Here is a 17,004-nt window from a genome sequence, read left to right as displayed (position 1 = left end):
TAAGCTTCACCTCCCTGATCTGCAAAGTAGAAGGGATAGGGCCTATCACAGAGGCTGTTGTGGGTTTTATTGTATAGCACGTATAAGATTCTCCAGTGTAACACGGGAGCTATGTTAAGAGCCTGGTAGGGGCGCCTGGGTTGGTTAAGTGACCGACTTGATTTTGGCTCAGGTCATGATCTCATGGTTCATAAGACTGAGCCCTGTGTTGGGTTCTGTGCTGACAAGGTGTAGGTGGCTTGGGATTCCCTCTCCTTTTTCTCTCTTGTCTCTCTCAAAATAAATAAACATTAAAAAAAGAGCCTGGTAAATGTTAGTTCAGTTGATTTTGCTTTCTGTCAACCACAAAAACAATTTAATAATAGAGGTTTATGTTGCATAGTTATTTATTATATTTTAAGTTAAATAGTTAATTACAAAACATAATTATGAAAATCATGCTATTCTCCCCTCAAATTTCTAGGCCAAAGTATATGTGTGTGTGTGTGTGTGTGTGTGTGTGTGTGTGTGTGTTTTAAAGTTTATTTATTTTGAGAGAGAGAGAGAGAGAGAGATCATGAGTGTGTAAGAGGGGCAGAGAGAGAGGGAGAGAGAGAGAATCCCAAACAGGCTCTGCACTGTCAGCATAGAGCCGGATGCAGGGCTCAATCTCACAAACTGTAAGATATGACCTAAGCTGAAATCCAGAGTCAGATGCTTAACCAACTGAGCCACCTAAGAGTCCTGTGTGTGTTTTTAAACAGACTTCTTTGAGAGGACTGTAAGGCATCTTCTGTTTAAAATAATAAAAGATACATTTACTGATTCCTTAACTTTGTTACAAGGACTGGGCCAAGTCCTTTGTCATTTAATACTCTGTTGACAACTTTTGAGGGCTTTGCCTCTGCCAAGGTCACTTAGAAAGGAAGTGGGAAGAGCTAAGATGAAAGGCCAAGATTGCCTCACATTTAACTTCTATAGTATATTGTCCTCCTGTGGAGATGTAAGAATGGAGTGATTCTAGGTGCGAGAGAGATGGGTTATGTATGTCTTGGGGTTTAAGTATGAGTAGAGTTTGGATCTTTAGTTATTACTTGGATTCACTCCTATCATGTTTATTTCTCTCTCTCTCTCTCTCTCTCTCTCTCGCTCTCGCTCTCTCTCTCAATCCCTCCCCTTTTCAGGTGACAGAGGGAAAACAGGAACTGGAAAGAGCATCACAGTTGGCCCGGAAAATGAAGAAAGAGGCTGCTTCTCTCTCTGAATGGCTCTCTGTCACTGAAGCTGAGTTGGTACAGAAATCCACTTCAGAAGGTTTGCTTGGCGACTTGGATATAGAAATCTCCTGGGCTAAAGTAAGTTGTAGTTCAGGTTACCTGCCAGTATTATGCCAGGGTCACCTGTAGCATTTTGTTCAGGATGTCATTTATCTCCATTTCATATTAAACATAGCCTTTTCTTGTTTTCCATTATTTTTCCACCTCTGTGTGTTAAGAAAGAAGAAAAGAACATTAAAAACAACAATTTTAAGAAGATATTCCTACTTTGATTCCAAAAGCATTAAACTCATGGCTCATCAGTAAGGCCTTTATAGTCATTGAGCTTATGTGGTACTTGAAAACAATCATTGCCTTCAAAATTGGTGACACTTTTTGAGTATTCATTTTTCACAAAGAATTGTGCTAAATTTATTTATTAATTCTCTATAGTAACTTTTGTGCCAGCAACAAATCTTCCTACTGCAAACTACCTGATATAAAGAGCATAGGAACAGAATTAAAAAAAAAGAAAACCAATAAAAGATCTAAGAGTTTTCTGTAGCTCTGTAGTAATTTTGAAACCACAGAGATTAGAGAGTAGATTTGCCAATTCTCCCTTTTGAGGTGGACAAAGAATTGAATAGAACACAAAGTAGTTTTATTTTTAACCAACGCATTCTCTTTTCCTAAATTTATTTCCCAAGAAGCATGTATACTAGAGATACATGCTGAGCATAAATGTTCGATATGGTGAAAGAAATTTATTTCAAGTCACAGGTATCAGTTTTGACATCGACAGGTGTTTGCTTGTGGGAAGTGATGAGAAGGTCCTGGGTGATACAGCCGCTTCTTAATTTGAATACTTTGTGGAGAGGACCCTTGAAAGCAAGTCCAGATACAAGGCAGTAGAATCGCTCAAGAAAAGTGTAGTTCTGCGTGGGCTGTGTGAGGTGACAAGGGTGTGGAAGAGGGGATGTAGGAAGGAAAGGAACAACGCTAGAATTCGTGGGTGTGCCGTGGATGATAATATGTATTAATATTGCAAAAGCAAAGGCACCCCCAATTTTTTTTTTTGTTAAATTTAAGTTTTTCTTTTTTTTTTAAATTTTTTTTAATGTTTATTTATTATTTTTGAGAGAGAGAGAGAGAGAAGGGGCGGGGCAGAGAGAGAGAGGAAGACACAGAATCCGAAGCAGCCTTCAGGCTCTGTACTGTCAGCACAGAACCCGATATGGGGCTTGAACTCAGAAACCATGAGATTGTGACCTGAGCGGAAGTCAGACGCTTAACTGACTGAGCCACCCAGGCGCCCCTGCTAAATTTAAGTTTTTCAAGGAAATATTATCTTCTTTGTACATTTTGAAAGCTGTTATTTTCCTATGTTTTTAAAAATTTATTTATTTGAGAGAGTGAGTGCACACGAGAGTGTGGGAAGGCCAGAGAAAGAAGGAGAGAGACAGAATCCTAAGCAGGCTTCTTAGGATTGTCAGTGTGGAGCCCAACGCGTGGGGCTCAAACCCATGAAACCTGAGATCATGACCTGGGACAAAATCAAGTCAGACACTCAACCAACTGAGCCACCCAGGCACCCTGCCATTACTTTCTTATTAATAACTGAAGTCCTATAGGCTAATTGAATGACACATGCATAGTGTAATTTAAAAAGATAGAAGCAGGGCTCCTGGGTGGCTCAGTCAGTTAAACGTCTTGACTCTTGATTTCGGCTCAGGTCATGATCTCACAGTCCTTGGGACGGAGCCCCCCAGTGGGGTTCTGCACTGACAGTGCAGAGCCGGCTTGAGATTCTCTCTCTGTCCCTCTCTCCCTGCCCCACCCCCACTCTCTCTCGCTCTATCACTCTCTCTCTCAAAATAAATAAATAAACTTTGAAATAAGAAGACAGAAGCAAAAATAATTTATAATCCAAGAATATACTGCTTTTATTTTAGTTTTTTATAGGCACATACATACAAACATGCATGGCCACAAACATTTACAAATAATTATATTGTGTCTAATGTTTTTTGACCTTGTTTCGAAAAACCTTTATCTTTAATATTCTACTTGCAAGTATTTTTGTATCACACATTGGACAGGCATGGTATTTTATTGCGTACTTTTTATTGTCCCATTCCCATTTATTTCCATAAATTAGTGCCAATTTTCACTATTGTAAAAAATGCTGTGAAGCTTGATCATAGCATACATTTATAATTATTTCTTGAGGAAAAATTCTTAGCCTTAAAAATATTGGCCAAGGGATATATCGATTTAAAATTCTAATACATACTATGAAATTGCCCTTCAGAAATGTACCCACCAGCTGTGAGTGAGAATTCCTACTTGCTTAACGGCAGGCAAATATCATGTTTTAGTTATTTACTACATTTTCCAAAGGTTAGAGGCCATTTATAGCTCTTTTTAAAAAATTGCCTTTTTGTAGTTTTGACCATTTTGGTCTTTTCATTTAGAGCTCTTGACCTATTGCAATTATAAATACTTAGTGTGTTGTATATTGTTCCACTTTTCTTAATCTTTTTTATTTTTCATTTATTATTATTATTATTTTTTTGCCATTGCGCTTTCCTTTCTGTTCTGTATGTTTTTTTTAAACCATTGTATTATGTATTTTTTAAGGAATAAATTCATATTTTTCTTCATTGTTCTGCTTTTAGTGCTTATAAAAGCCAACACTATTCTCTACTCCAAGGTTGTATAACTATTCACTTATATTTTATTCTAGCTCTTTTATAGTTTCATCTTTTACCTTTAATGTTTTAATCCAGTGGAATTTATTTTGGTATATATCATGAGGTAAGGTTCTAACCTTTTTTTCTGAAGATTTAACCATGTATCTCAGCACTATTTATTAATTATCATTTCCCCACTGATTTGACATGCTAAATTCTTTTTTCTTTGCCTGTTGCTTTCCTTCACTGATCTGACCCTCTGAATTGTTCTTCAGCTGTTTAACTATATGGTTTCATGATATATTTCAACATGTAGCTAATGGATTCCCTGTCTTTATGCTTCTGTTTTTTTTATATACTTATATAAATTTTAGAATTATTAATCTGAAATTATTAAAAAATTCTGTTAGAGGGTGACTGGGTGGCTCAGTCGGTTAAGTGTCTGACTCTTGATTTCAGCTCAAGTCTCACAGTGGTGAGATCAAGCCCCACATTGGGCTCCACTGTAGGCTCTGTGCTGGGTTCCATGCTGGGCTGCAGCATACGTAAGATTCTCTCTCCCCCTTTCCCTCTGCTCTTCTCCTGTTGGAGCTTGCATATGCATGCTGTCTCTCTCTCAAACAATTCCGTTAGAAATTTTGGTTTGAACTGCCATAAATTTATAGACTTGTTTTCAGGGGAATTAATATCTCTGTTATAATAAGTCTTTTTAGTAACATGGTATGTTTCATTTTTTTCCCCCCAATGTTTTCACATTCTATATAATGCTTTGGTTTTTTCCTTCAAAAACATTACGTATGGGTGCAAAGATGTTTATTCCTACATATTTATTTGTTTTTGTAAGTGTATAAAAAGTATGCTTTTTCTTTACTACTAATTACTTATGGCTTGTACATAGGTGATACTGATTTTTGCAGATTTAATTTTTAATCGTTCATCTTTGTGTACTCAAATCAATTCAGTTAATTTTTTACTCATATCAATTCAGTTAGTTGATTCTCATAATTTTTTAAGGTAAAGACTTAAAATAATGGTATGTTTGTCTCTTCTGGAACTATTCAATTTTAAATTCCCATTTAATCTTATTTCAGGTTTGAAATAATGAAGATGGTAAATACAAGTCACAAATTCATAGCACATTTTTTTCACTCGAGTAAATCAAATGGAACATTAGTATGTAACATAATCACCCACTTTTTCAATATTGTTTTCAGATTTAAGAAACATTAATATTTCACAGCATTTTAATGTATTTACACTTAAAATTTATATAAAATTTTTTCAATGTAAAAATATAATATTTTCATTCCTGAACTTTAATACTATTTTTATTTGATAGCTTAAATATTATTATTTTCAGTGTAGTCATTTCCTTTACAGTAGTCTATTAGCACAGATAGTTGTATATACTGTTTACATTTAATTTCTTGTTAATTATTTTTATAGTTCTTAAAGACTGTTCTAGTCAATCAGTACATTGCCACTGAAGGTATATAGAAAGGCTTAACTGCAGAGAGAGTGGCTGTGGGTTTGTTTTTTTTTTTCTGCCTTCTGGAGAAGAATATTTAAGAGAAATATTTTAGTGTCTTTATAAGTATACCGGTATTTGATATAGCCAAGTGAATGTTTAAACCTTGACTGATTTGGGAATTTGCAATTTTTATGCCTTCCAAAATGAAATTTAGTGATGTGAGATTAAATACAAATGAGCTCCTTGAAATGATTTGTTTAAATGTTGGTTAAAAAAGGTATAATAGCAGTGGGATGGATATGCTTATGTTACCTTTTGATTGAAACAACTTTGTAGTTTTAATTTTGGGATCCAGCATTTTTGCTATATTTCTCTGAGTATGTGTCCTTTTTTAAAAAGTATTTATTGATTTATTGATTTTGAGAGAGAGAAAAAAAGTATTTATTTTGAAAGAGAGAGAGAGAGAGAGAGAGAGAGAAAGAGAATCCCATGCAGGCTCTGCACTGGTGGTATGGGGCTCAGACTCATGAGCTGTGAGATCATGACCTGAGCTAAAGTCGGTCGCTTAACCAACGGAGCCACCCAAATGGCCCTTGCTGAGTACACATCTTGCCTGGTCAAATTTATGAATGTGTGAATCAAGTTATCGTTATACCATCCAGAGTATTATTTTTGCCTATGACAATTGTTAACTACAGCTTAGATGTGCTGATTCTCTTATGATTTAGTTACGATGAAATATTTTTTGTAATTCTTATACAACAGATTATATATTAAGTCACCCAGTGCAGGGTGTTATCCTTGTAAATAAAGGTAGTATGCATCAGTAGTTTCCTGTAGTAGTCAAGGAGATAAATTCATTATGAAACTTTCAGACTTATGAGTTCTGGAATAGTTCAGCTTTGTCGTCTTATAGTGACTGAATATAAAATTGATTCTTTAGGTCTAAAGTTATGATGAAGACACTTGGTGTTTGTGTGTAATAAATGGAATTTGTACTTAAAATGAACAAAACTCAGCTTTTTTACAGCTGAGTTTGTTACTTTTTTGTATTTGCATAATTCGGTGTTTTAATTTTTGTTAGGAATTGAAGAACCCTGAACATTTAATAGGTTGTGGAACATTGGAAACCTTTCAGATATTGTAAATTTCTGGGGGACTCGTGGACTGCCATGCATATATGGAAGAAAAGTTCTTTAAAAATTAAAGTTGGATGAACATTTATAATGTTCTGAAACATCAAGTGGGTGTTGGTATTTTTATTTTCTAGAATATCCTGAAGGATCTGGAAAAGAGAAAAGCTGATTTAAATGCCATCACAGAGAGTAGTACTGCCCTCCAGAACTTGATCGAGGGCAGTGAGCCTGTTTTGGAAGAGAGGCTTTGTGTCCTTAGGGCTGGGTGGAGCCGCGTCCGTACCTGGACAGAGGACTGGTGCAGTACGCTGATGGTATGTTTCAGGATGAAATCTTGTCTCCTTTAGTTGCTGAAAAACCAATACAGCTTTGATTGGAAGTTTAAATCCTGTTTTCTGTGTGTCACAGTAATGTTTTGCTTCAAGAGAATTAATTTCATTAAAATACATTTTATTTTTTCATTTGAAAAGGTAGTACATTTCTAGGGTGAAAAATGTCTCTGTTAAGTAATACACCATTTGTGATAGAAATATGTACTTTAATATCTTAGTAAGTGTACCTCTCTTGTTATATTTTAAAGATTTGGTATTATATTTATTTTCATGCTTTCATAAACCATATATATATAATACTTATTATGTTCTAATAATGGCATACTAGTTAAGAGCACAGGTTTTAGCATCTCATGGCCTAAGTAAAAATTTTGACTAGTAGCTGGGTGACATTGGTCAAGTCACTTAAAGCTCTCTAAATCTCATTTTTCTCATATGTGAATGGGCATTATTATAATTTCAACCTCATACAGTTTTTGTGAGGATTATGTGACAAGAAACATGTATAAATAACTAGATAGCTATACTTAAAACAACCAATTTTTGATATTATAGTGTTGATTATGATAATTGTTAAATGTTTTATGTTGTTAGTCTCTAGTTATTCCACTGTTAATTATTACCTGGATAGAGTGACCTGTTAAATTTCACAGTGGTTTTCTGTCCCTCTTATACTAACAATGAGTATGGCAGCCTCCCTCTCTCTTCCCTTAGAGGGAGTTTCATTTATAAATTATCATTTTGTTTTGACATATCTGGGATAGGACTTTTTTCAAATTCATAGAATTACTGGGTAATAAATAGAGATAGAAAAAAATAAATTATTGTGTGTTTGAGCATTTACTGGAATCAATCATAATGTGTAGAGCATTGAAGTTCATGGGATCATGTCTTGATTGGTGAGAACCGTACCCAGAATCGATTATTAAGAACAAAACTTGGGTAAATTACTTAAATCTTGCTACATTTTAATTCCTCTCTATATAAAATTGGAATAAGAGAACATACCTTACAGAGTTCTTAAATGTTAAATAACAAAGGTAAAACTTTTGGCTCATAGAATATGTTCATGAAATATTTTATACATTCATTTTTATTGTAACCAACTTAAGTCCACATTCTCCCAGCCCTTACTCCTATATTCTTCAGTCTGTACTTTCCAAATTCTTCCTTCAAATAATGCCTTTATTTTCCTATTAGAACATTTAACATTAAATCAGTCTGGTGCTCATCAGTTCACTGTTCTTAGAATCCAGATCACTGCCAAAACATTTCTCATTGATTCTCATTTTCTTTTTTTAAACTATTCTTTCATATTAATGGATTTACAATTTGTTTTCTCGTCTTTGAAATACTTCTCAGTTTTTTTCTAGTTTCCTTTGTCCTATCAAATACAGTTCTTAGAAGTTGTTAATTTCATGTAAGGGCTGCCCCACTCTTTTTGATCAGGTTGTAAATTCTTGCTTTAGCCTCAGCTATTTTGCTTAGTTTTAATTAGTTTTACTGTTTTTTTCTTGTTTTCACGTTTATTCTCTCACTCACATTTTCTGTCCTGCTTCAGGAAATGTTAGTGAGGTCTGTGCCGGCTATAATATTAAATGCTGGTGGCACCAAGGTGACAAGCCACAGGCCTATCCTACAATCAGTTACAGTCCATTGAGCAGGCAGAATCTTATTCAGTGCATATTTTAATAATTCTTTTATGTTACTGCTTTTTGAAAGTTTTTTAAAATTTATTTATTTATTTTGAGAGTGAGAATAAGAGAGAGAGAGAGAGAGAGAGAGAGAGAGAGAGAGAGAATCTGAAACAGGCTGTGCACCACCAATGCAGAGCCCGATGGAGGGCTCAAACTCATGAACCGCAAGGTCATGACCTGAGCCAAAGTCAGATGCTTAACTGACTGAGCCCCTCAGGTGCCCTTATATTATTACTTTTTAAGTGAGTTTTTAAAAAAATAGGTCAAGGGGTGGCAGATGAGATTACTTAGAAGAATGAAGAATAAGGGATACAAACAAAATGAAATTGAAAAAGAAAGTTTCACCTTTTATCTTTCTTCAACCTTTAATAATATTGTATTGAAGTCTAAATCAAATAAATTTAGACACCATTTAACCATAGCTATGAAGTTTTAGGAATGAGACTTATTCACTGGGAAAGAGCTTTGCAGAAAGATGGAAACCTCTTTTGAAATTCAGCATACATTTAGCTTTTTGAAGGTCTTTTAAATGTCTTCTAAGATTATAAATGTCTGAAGTATTGCATGTGATTGTACCAGCGTTTCATTAATTTCTTTTCTAGAATCATCAGAACCAATTGGAAATATTTGATGGAAATGTTGCTCACATAAGTACCTGGCTTTATCAAGCTGAAGCTTTATTGGATGAGATTGAAAAAAAACCAGCAAGCAAACGGGAAGAAATTGTGAAGGTACCAAGCACAGAGGATCAGTACTTCTACTTCTGGGAATGGAAAATTTAGTTTGGTCTTTTCTCTCATGCTCAGAGTTACTTGTGCACTCATTCTTTCCATGCATTTGATTCATTCATTTTTATTTTGGTGGGAGAAACTAAGGTTTCGAATGAGTCATGTGAGCAGCTCTTCATTACATCGATTATCCTAAAATATTTTCTAGGGATCCAAGAAATTTATTTAAACTACCTCTAATTCTGAGTTAGCATCACAGTGATGTTTGGCTTTGATTTTTCCCATGTGCTAATTTTGTGTTTTCTTACAATCAGCGTTTAATATCTGAGCTGGATGATGCCAGCCTCCAAGTTGAAAATGTTCGTGACCAAGCTGTTGTTTTGATGAATACACGTGGAGGCGCAAGCAGGGAACTTGTAGAACCAAAATTAGCTGAACTGAATAGAAACTTTGAAAAGGTTTCTCAACATATCAAAAGTGCAAAAGTGAGTAATAATATTTTAATATAAAAGTATTTTTCCTGTGGTCATGTGTCTCAATGATAATGTGATTCTTGGGTATATACATCAAAAAATTTTATTATTTATTTACTTATTTATTTATTGAGAGAGAGGGAGAGCGGGGGTGAGGGGCAGAGGGAGTGAGAGAGAAAATCTTAAGCAAGCTCCACACTCAGCTCGGATCCTGACGTGGGGCTTGATCCCACAACCCTGGGATCATGACCTGAAACAATATCAGGAGTCAGAAGCTGAACTGACTGAACCACCCAGGCACCCCTACATCAAAAAATTTTAAATTAAAATGATTTTAATGACTTTTTCCTTGAATGGAGCATTGGTCCTTATTTATTTGTGATTTTGCATGTGAAGGAGAGAAAACAAGAAATTAATCTTGAAGAAAATAACCCATTTGAGAAAAGGTGTCAGAGTCTCATTCAGAAGTTAAAAGTGGCTATAAAATAATGAGACTGATTTCCAAGCTAGGGACGAATATTAAACCCATTACTGGATAGTCTACTTTATAAACTTGTGCACACTGCACATGTGTGAAGTTATTTTTTGTGCTTTACATGTTATTGCATCAGAAAGTTACAAGTAATTTAACAATTTAGACCTAATGCAGAAAGCTATTATCTGCTGTTATAAATTTGAAAAGGGGCTTTATGAATTTAAATAAGAGGATGGAGCCCCTGGGTGGCTTGGTCGAGCATCCAACTCTTAATTTCTGCTCATGTTATGATCCCAGGGATGTGGGATCCGCACTGAGTATGGAACCTACCTGGGATTCTTTCTGTCTCTCGCTCCCTTTGCCCCTCTCCCCCACTCACGCTTTGTCTCTAAGATAAAATAAAAATAAAGTAAAATAAGAGGAGAAATAACAGATTTTCTTAAAAAGTTTTTATTGATTCTACCATATTATAATTTTTTCCCTCTGTGTGTGTCTTACAAATTCTCTTTCCTCTTTCCCTTGTCTAATGAGAGGAGGAAATGAAACATTTTATTGCAGTGTTCTCAAGGCCTGGGGTGTGGCAGGTGCTCAGTAAATGTTAACTTGAAAAGATGAAAGCCTTTTGATGGTTTGCTAGGGCAAAAACCAAAAGCCGCATAGCTCACTTCGGGGGTCATTCAAACCAGCTGTTAATCTTGACAGAGGATTATGAGTTTTTCAGGATCCCAGGTGGGCCCCTGGATTGGCATTTTTGAATATTTGGTTAATTCTACCTCTTGAGAGTTGTGTATGGAAATTATCTAGAGGAAGGACCCTGTTTTTTGCAAGAAGTAAATATTATCTAAGTTTGCTTTAATTTGAAATGTCTGACATAAAAGGCCAAACTATCTTTCATAGCTCATGAATATACTTAGATTATTCACATCTTAAGGAAAACAAATAACTTGCTTTAACTTTTGTCTTCCTTAGCTTTGACCTTAACTTCCCTACCTTCTGTCCTAAGCTCATTTGTTCCTTTCAATAGACATATGGGAGCATTTTCCTGCTATAAAAGAGTAAGGCATGAGACATAAGGATAGAGTGAGAGGAAGTACAAAGAAGCAAAATTATTATATCCCCATAAATAACTTCTGTCAACATTTTGGCATACATGTCTACTCTTACATGTATGTGATATTATCAATTGTTTATATTGTTTCATACGTTCTCCTTTGACATGGTTTTCAACAGCTGTGGTGTGTTCCATTGTATGATCTATTATACTTTTCTAAGTCAGTTTTGCGCTTTTAGTGTGCTTTTAGAAATATTGAATTGTCAAATCCTTTTACACATGTCTTTTTTAAATTTTTTTCTATTTTTTCATTGGAGCATTTTTATTTTATTTTATTTTTTAATATGAATTTTATTGTCAAATTGGTTTCCATACAACACCCAGTGCTCCTCCCAACAGGTGCCCTCCTCAATGCCCATCACCCACCTTCCCTTCACTCCCACTCCACATCGACCCTCAGTTTATTCTCAGTTTTTAAGTCTGTTATGGTTTGGCTCCCTCCCTCTCTAACTTTTTTTTTTTCCTACTATGCTCATGTGCGATCTCAGAATCCCCCACACTGCACTCCAGGCAGCCATAGTTATTTGCACACTAGTTCACATCTCTGACTGGAGTTTGGAGAAAATTGGTAACTCCAAGAAGCCCAAATAGATAAAGTCATTGCTATATGGATGAATGAAGTTAAAGTCAATTCAAATAAGTGCTAGTTCCACTCTTGACACTCCATCCCTCTGATTAATGCCAGAATGTCTGGTGAAGAATGGATCTTGGGGCACCTCGATGGCTCAGTGGTTAAGCATCCAACTTTTGATTTCGGCTCAGGTCATGATCTCATGGTTGTGAGATCAAGCCCCAAGTTGGGATCCATACTGGGCATGGAGACTGCTGAAGATTCTCTCTCTCTGTCTCTCACTCCTCCCTCACTCCCTCCCTCAGCTCGTCCCCCCCACTTGTGCTCACCCTTAAAAAAATGTATCTTTTCAAAGAACACTTTTTCTCGTGCAGTTGCTAATTGGCCAGGAACCATTATCATACCAGTGTCTGGTCACCACCGAAGCACATGAAACTGATGTACTTTTCGCTGACCTGGAAAAATTAGAAATTGACATAGAAAATATGTTAAAAGTTGTGGAAAAACACTTGGAATTCAGTGATGAAGATGAAAAGGTTGGTTCAAGGAGGTTTTCAAAACCATGGTGTTCTTATTGTTCTGTTCTGTGCATTATATTTTTACATTAGTGATGTTTAACCAAAGAATCTGCCAAATGATGCCAAAGGATAGACCCAAATGTGATTTTCTCCTGAGTGTTGTAAGATTTGCCAAGTGATTTATGTAGTGCTTAAGAAAATAGATACACTTTCTGACTAAAGGTAGTGTTATTTTAGACGTTCTCTAACTTCTGCTAAATTAACATTCTTTATGAGATAGTTAAAGTCAAATATGAAATGTTTTTTAAAAACATGAATTTTTGTTACTTATTCAGATGAACAGATCTTGACTGATCTGCTGCTTCATAGGTTAGTTCTCCTACTTGGGAACTGATTAGTAAGTGATGCTGTTATATATTTTTCTTTTGAGTAACTTTTTTTTTCCTATTAAACGTTCAGATGGATGAGGAGAGAGCCCAGGTTGAGGAAGTTCTACAAAGAGGAGAACAAATGTTACATGAACCTATGGAGGAGAATAAAAAGGAAAAGATCCGTTTGCAGTTACTACTTTTGCGTACAAAGTACAATAAAACTAAGGTATTGTCCTGGGAGAGTCTCTGTTCTACTTGAAGAACTTATTTAGCTCTTGCCATTCAGATATTTGATGTTGCATTCAGGGATACCTTAAAAAATAGGTGGAATAGTATTTATTACTAAATATGTTTATATTTTTGGATGGGACAGGACTCAAAGAAAATAGAAACATAAAATCTTATTATTGGGATCTCTTTTGGACTTTTAATAATGTGTTAAATCTAAAAGGCATCTATCCTTTTTAGAAGTGACTTGTTTCAATTCTGTATTTTATATGTGGAGGTCTTGATCGCCTCAACAAAAATTTTAGTTTACAAATAACTAAATTTGTGAATTGATAAATGATGATTTGTAGTCTAGAAAAAGATTCACTACCAGCTCTCTTTTCAATGACCATCTCCCCAGCTGCATTGCATGTGTGTTGGTGTTCTCTAAAAGTCTGTTCTTAGGTAATCCTTCTAAGAACCATTTTTAGTTAGCAATGTTGAATATAGTAGAAGATTCTAGTCTCTCAGTTTGCTGCCTGTTGGATGTCTCAATCTGTTTGTACCACAAGCTTATAACATGTACCAAGCTAAATTTGTCCTCTCTCTTCCCTTCTAACCTGTGTTTCTTAAGTTATTCCTTATCTTAGTTTATTTCCTTAAACTCTCCATTCTAATTTAAGAATGGGTGGTTTTTCCTCACACTACATCGAGTAGGCATTAAAAACATCACTTCTGAATGAACTAAGATGCTGCAGAACCTGAAGTTAGGCACAGGGCTACCAATTACTTGCTTTATGACCCTGGGGAGATGACCGAATTTCTTAGCCCACTATTCTTTCCATAATTCAGACTTCTAGGATTTTATCCTGTTAGCTACTACAGTGTGTTTCAAGTGAGTCTGTTTTATGTCCAGTTTTTCTTAACTCTAGCCCATCCTCCATATTGTCCTCAGAATTACTTATCCCAAAGTTGTCGCTGGTCATGACATTCCTTTACCTAAGAAAGTGTTGAGGAAAACCTTACAAAATACAGAAAAAGCTTTAAGTGCAAGGTTCATTACTATCACGGTACACTGATGCTTCATCTGACCTCCAGCTACCTCTTCGATTCACTCGCAGTCACCAGGTAGCAGAGTTTGCTGTTTTTCTGTATATTTTCCCAAAGAAACCAGTGCCTTTCCATCTTTAGGGTCTTTTCTAATTTTATTATTATTCTCTGCTGTGGGTTTTATCTCCTTATTTTACCTGAAAAATGTATTATCTTTTAAGGCTTGGCTCCATTTTTATTCCTAACATTTTTCAGATGATATTGTAGTTCTTTGCTTCACTGTTATTTACAGGTATCTTACTTCCCTAGAACTTCATCTTCGGGTGCCAAATCATAAATCATTACTGGTCCAAAATAGAAATAACTTTTAGACTTTTAGCAAATGAATACATTTTTTAAGAGTACTAATATACACCACAAAAGACTTATTTTATTTTGGGTTCACTAACATTAGTTACTGTAACTAAAATGTAAAATGTTTGAAATGCTTTTGTCCTGATTTTATTAGCCCATATACTTCTGCAAATCTGAAGTTTTTAAAACTTTCTTGTCTGTAAACATCAGAATCCCTTGGAGGAACTTGAAAAAAAATCAGACTCCCAAACCAGTTAAATCAAAATCTCTTAGGTTGGGCCTATGTGTGAACATTCTTAAAAAAAACAAAAAAACAAACAAACAATTTTCTAGGTAATTCTAATGTGCAGTCAGAATTTAGAGCCATCAGTGTATAGGTCTTATTTTCTTATTTGAAATGTGTGTTAAATGACCTTTTCCCATTTGTGTTGACTAGGGTATGTATTACTATTTTTAAAATATGTGTGAGCTCTTTATAAGATAAATATATTAATCTCGTCATATTTGCTATAAAAGTATTATTTTATTGATTTTTATCTTATAATTATTTTATTTCTAACATGCAACCATTTAAAATTTTTGTTTAGCCCTACATGACTGTGTTTTCCCTTTGTGTTTTCTTTTTTTTTTGCCAGCCTGTTTGGGATCTAGAAAGTCCTTATTTTGCAGAGATGATGACTATTCAGTTCTGTTTAGTCCTGGTTTTCCCCTATGGTTTGATAGAAACAAAACTTAGAAACTTTTAATAAAATTTTCATATAAAATAAACTTTTTCATCTATCTGTCTGAAATTTTGGTTGTGTATGACATGATCAACATCAAGTAACACTAAGATTTTAGCATTACTTTGCAGTAGATTTGTATTTTTATGTCTAGCAGAATAAAAATAAAAGTATCCAGAAGTAAAGTCTGGGTCAGATCTTGAGGACTGTTTTTTCTTTTTTTCTCCTCCTAGGGCATTTTGATTGATCACTCTCTTGGAATAAAATCTATTTTGGGAATCTAGAAAGCACATGTTTAAATTTTGAACTGCCTTGCTGCTTCTTCTGCAAGACTATGGAGGCTCAGAAAATCCTAGACTATCTTTACAGACTGAATAGAAAAAGGCAGTCTTTAATGAAAGTGATTTTATTTTTAATTTGGAGCTTTCTATTTACAATAACTTCTGACCCTCTTGTTCTTTTATATTTGCTTAAAAAATATAATTTGTCTTCTTGGACATATGGATAAATATCTGGAATGCTTTCAGACTAAAATTTGAATGCATGGCATTAGTATAACAAAACTAATATTAATTTCAAGTAGAAATAATCTTGTGGATAAAATCAGGACATCTATGTAGGCTTGCTTCTATCCTACTATCCGGGACTGTCCAGCAATAGGTGAAAGCAGTTTATCATGTTATAGGAGACAAGTGAATATAGACCTCTAGGTTCAATACCATGTTATTGACTCACTGGTTTTAGTCTTGAGTCTTGGTTTCATTTAGGAATGATAACTGTAAACATTTTCAGGATCACTCAGTGAATATGTGTTTATGATCATTTCCTCTGCCATCTTTGAATTTGCAAAGGAATATCATTTTTTAGAAGTTCAATATAGGAAGATAGTGAAAGCATCAGGAAAGCCACCTTAATTCATGAGCAGATGTACTTTGCCATTTGCAAGTAGTAGATGGGCGTTTAATAAATTGTAGCCATTTGGAGTAAAGGACTTGAACTCCTGAAAGACTGGTAGCCCATCCCAGAGAGCACTGTTTTTGTTGAGAAAGCTCTGATTAAAGGATGTATTAATAAGTGGTCCACCCAAATAAGTTCACCCAGCTTAGGATCGGTCTGAATTTATGTTAGGACCTGTTGTCTTATCTAGGAGAGTTATGTTCTGTAGTATTGTTCTCAAAGGTTAAGATGTTACCCTGAGTTACCTGGGTTATTATTTTATCAAAACCACCACTGCATTTCTTACATTATGAACACATGTTAAACTTACTCATATTTTCAACGGTGAGGTCCAGAAGTGTTTAATCTGAGTTCAGGTGGCCCAAGTCTTAAAGAAAAACCTTTCAAGCTTTAACCTATTTATGCTGTTTAATAGCAGGTTTGGAAGAAAATCAGTATAGAGATTGCTAAGGGTTTCTACAGCAATACAGGGCAAAAATATAAAAAATTAAAACTCAAAATTTTTAATTTGGGTTCATGATATTGAATTGCTGCAGAAATTAGTCTTGTGGTTTTTTTTCTGTTTGCTGCTGTTTATTGTGGGTATATTTTAAGAGATGTGCCTTATTATTATTGTTTTTATAGGCAGTCCCTAATCAACAGAGGAAAACAGGTCAGCTTGCTCCTAGAATTCGATCGCCCCCTCCTCCCACAGATTATCTGGTTGAAATTAACAAAGTTTTACTTTCCATGGATGATACTGAATTATTACTTAATGCTCCGGAGCTAAACACTGTGGTCTATGAAGACTTCTCTTTTCAGGAAGACTCTTTGAAGGTAAAGCTCCAGGTACCTCATTTAGCCACAATGAACTTAGAAAGCAAGCAGGGAATCTGTCCTTGTGCCTTTGTAGATGGTCTATAA

The 17,004-nt window shown here is 35.0% G+C and overlaps 1 protein-coding gene across 4 annotated transcripts in view; it reads left to right on the top strand.

Moving 5' to 3' along the window:
* Nucleotides 1-17,004, top strand: part of UTRN (utrophin) — a 487,285-nt gene that overhangs the window by 174,041 nt on the left and 296,240 nt on the right. For all 4 annotated transcript variants that reach the window (XM_053904408.1, XM_053904406.1, XM_053904407.1 and 1 more), the window contains exons 33-39: nt 1,164-1,334; nt 6,670-6,849; nt 9,167-9,295; nt 9,607-9,777; nt 12,297-12,458; nt 12,900-13,037; nt 16,726-16,917. In XM_053904408.1, coding sequence (XP_053760383.1) covers nt 1,164-1,334; nt 6,670-6,849; nt 9,167-9,295; nt 9,607-9,777; nt 12,297-12,458; nt 12,900-13,037; nt 16,726-16,917 — 1,143 coding nt within the window. The remainder of the gene's footprint in view (nt 1-1,163; nt 1,335-6,669; nt 6,850-9,166; nt 9,296-9,606; nt 9,778-12,296; nt 12,459-12,899; nt 13,038-16,725; nt 16,918-17,004) is intronic.

Source organism: Panthera pardus, unplaced genomic scaffold (genome assembly GCF_024362965.1).
Source record: "Panthera pardus isolate Hobbes unplaced genomic scaffold, ASM2436296v1 HiC_scaffold_17, whole genome shotgun sequence".
Lineage (NCBI taxonomy): Eukaryota > Metazoa > Chordata > Mammalia > Carnivora > Felidae > Panthera > Panthera pardus.
This window is presented reverse-complemented; position numbering and strand designations above follow the sequence as displayed.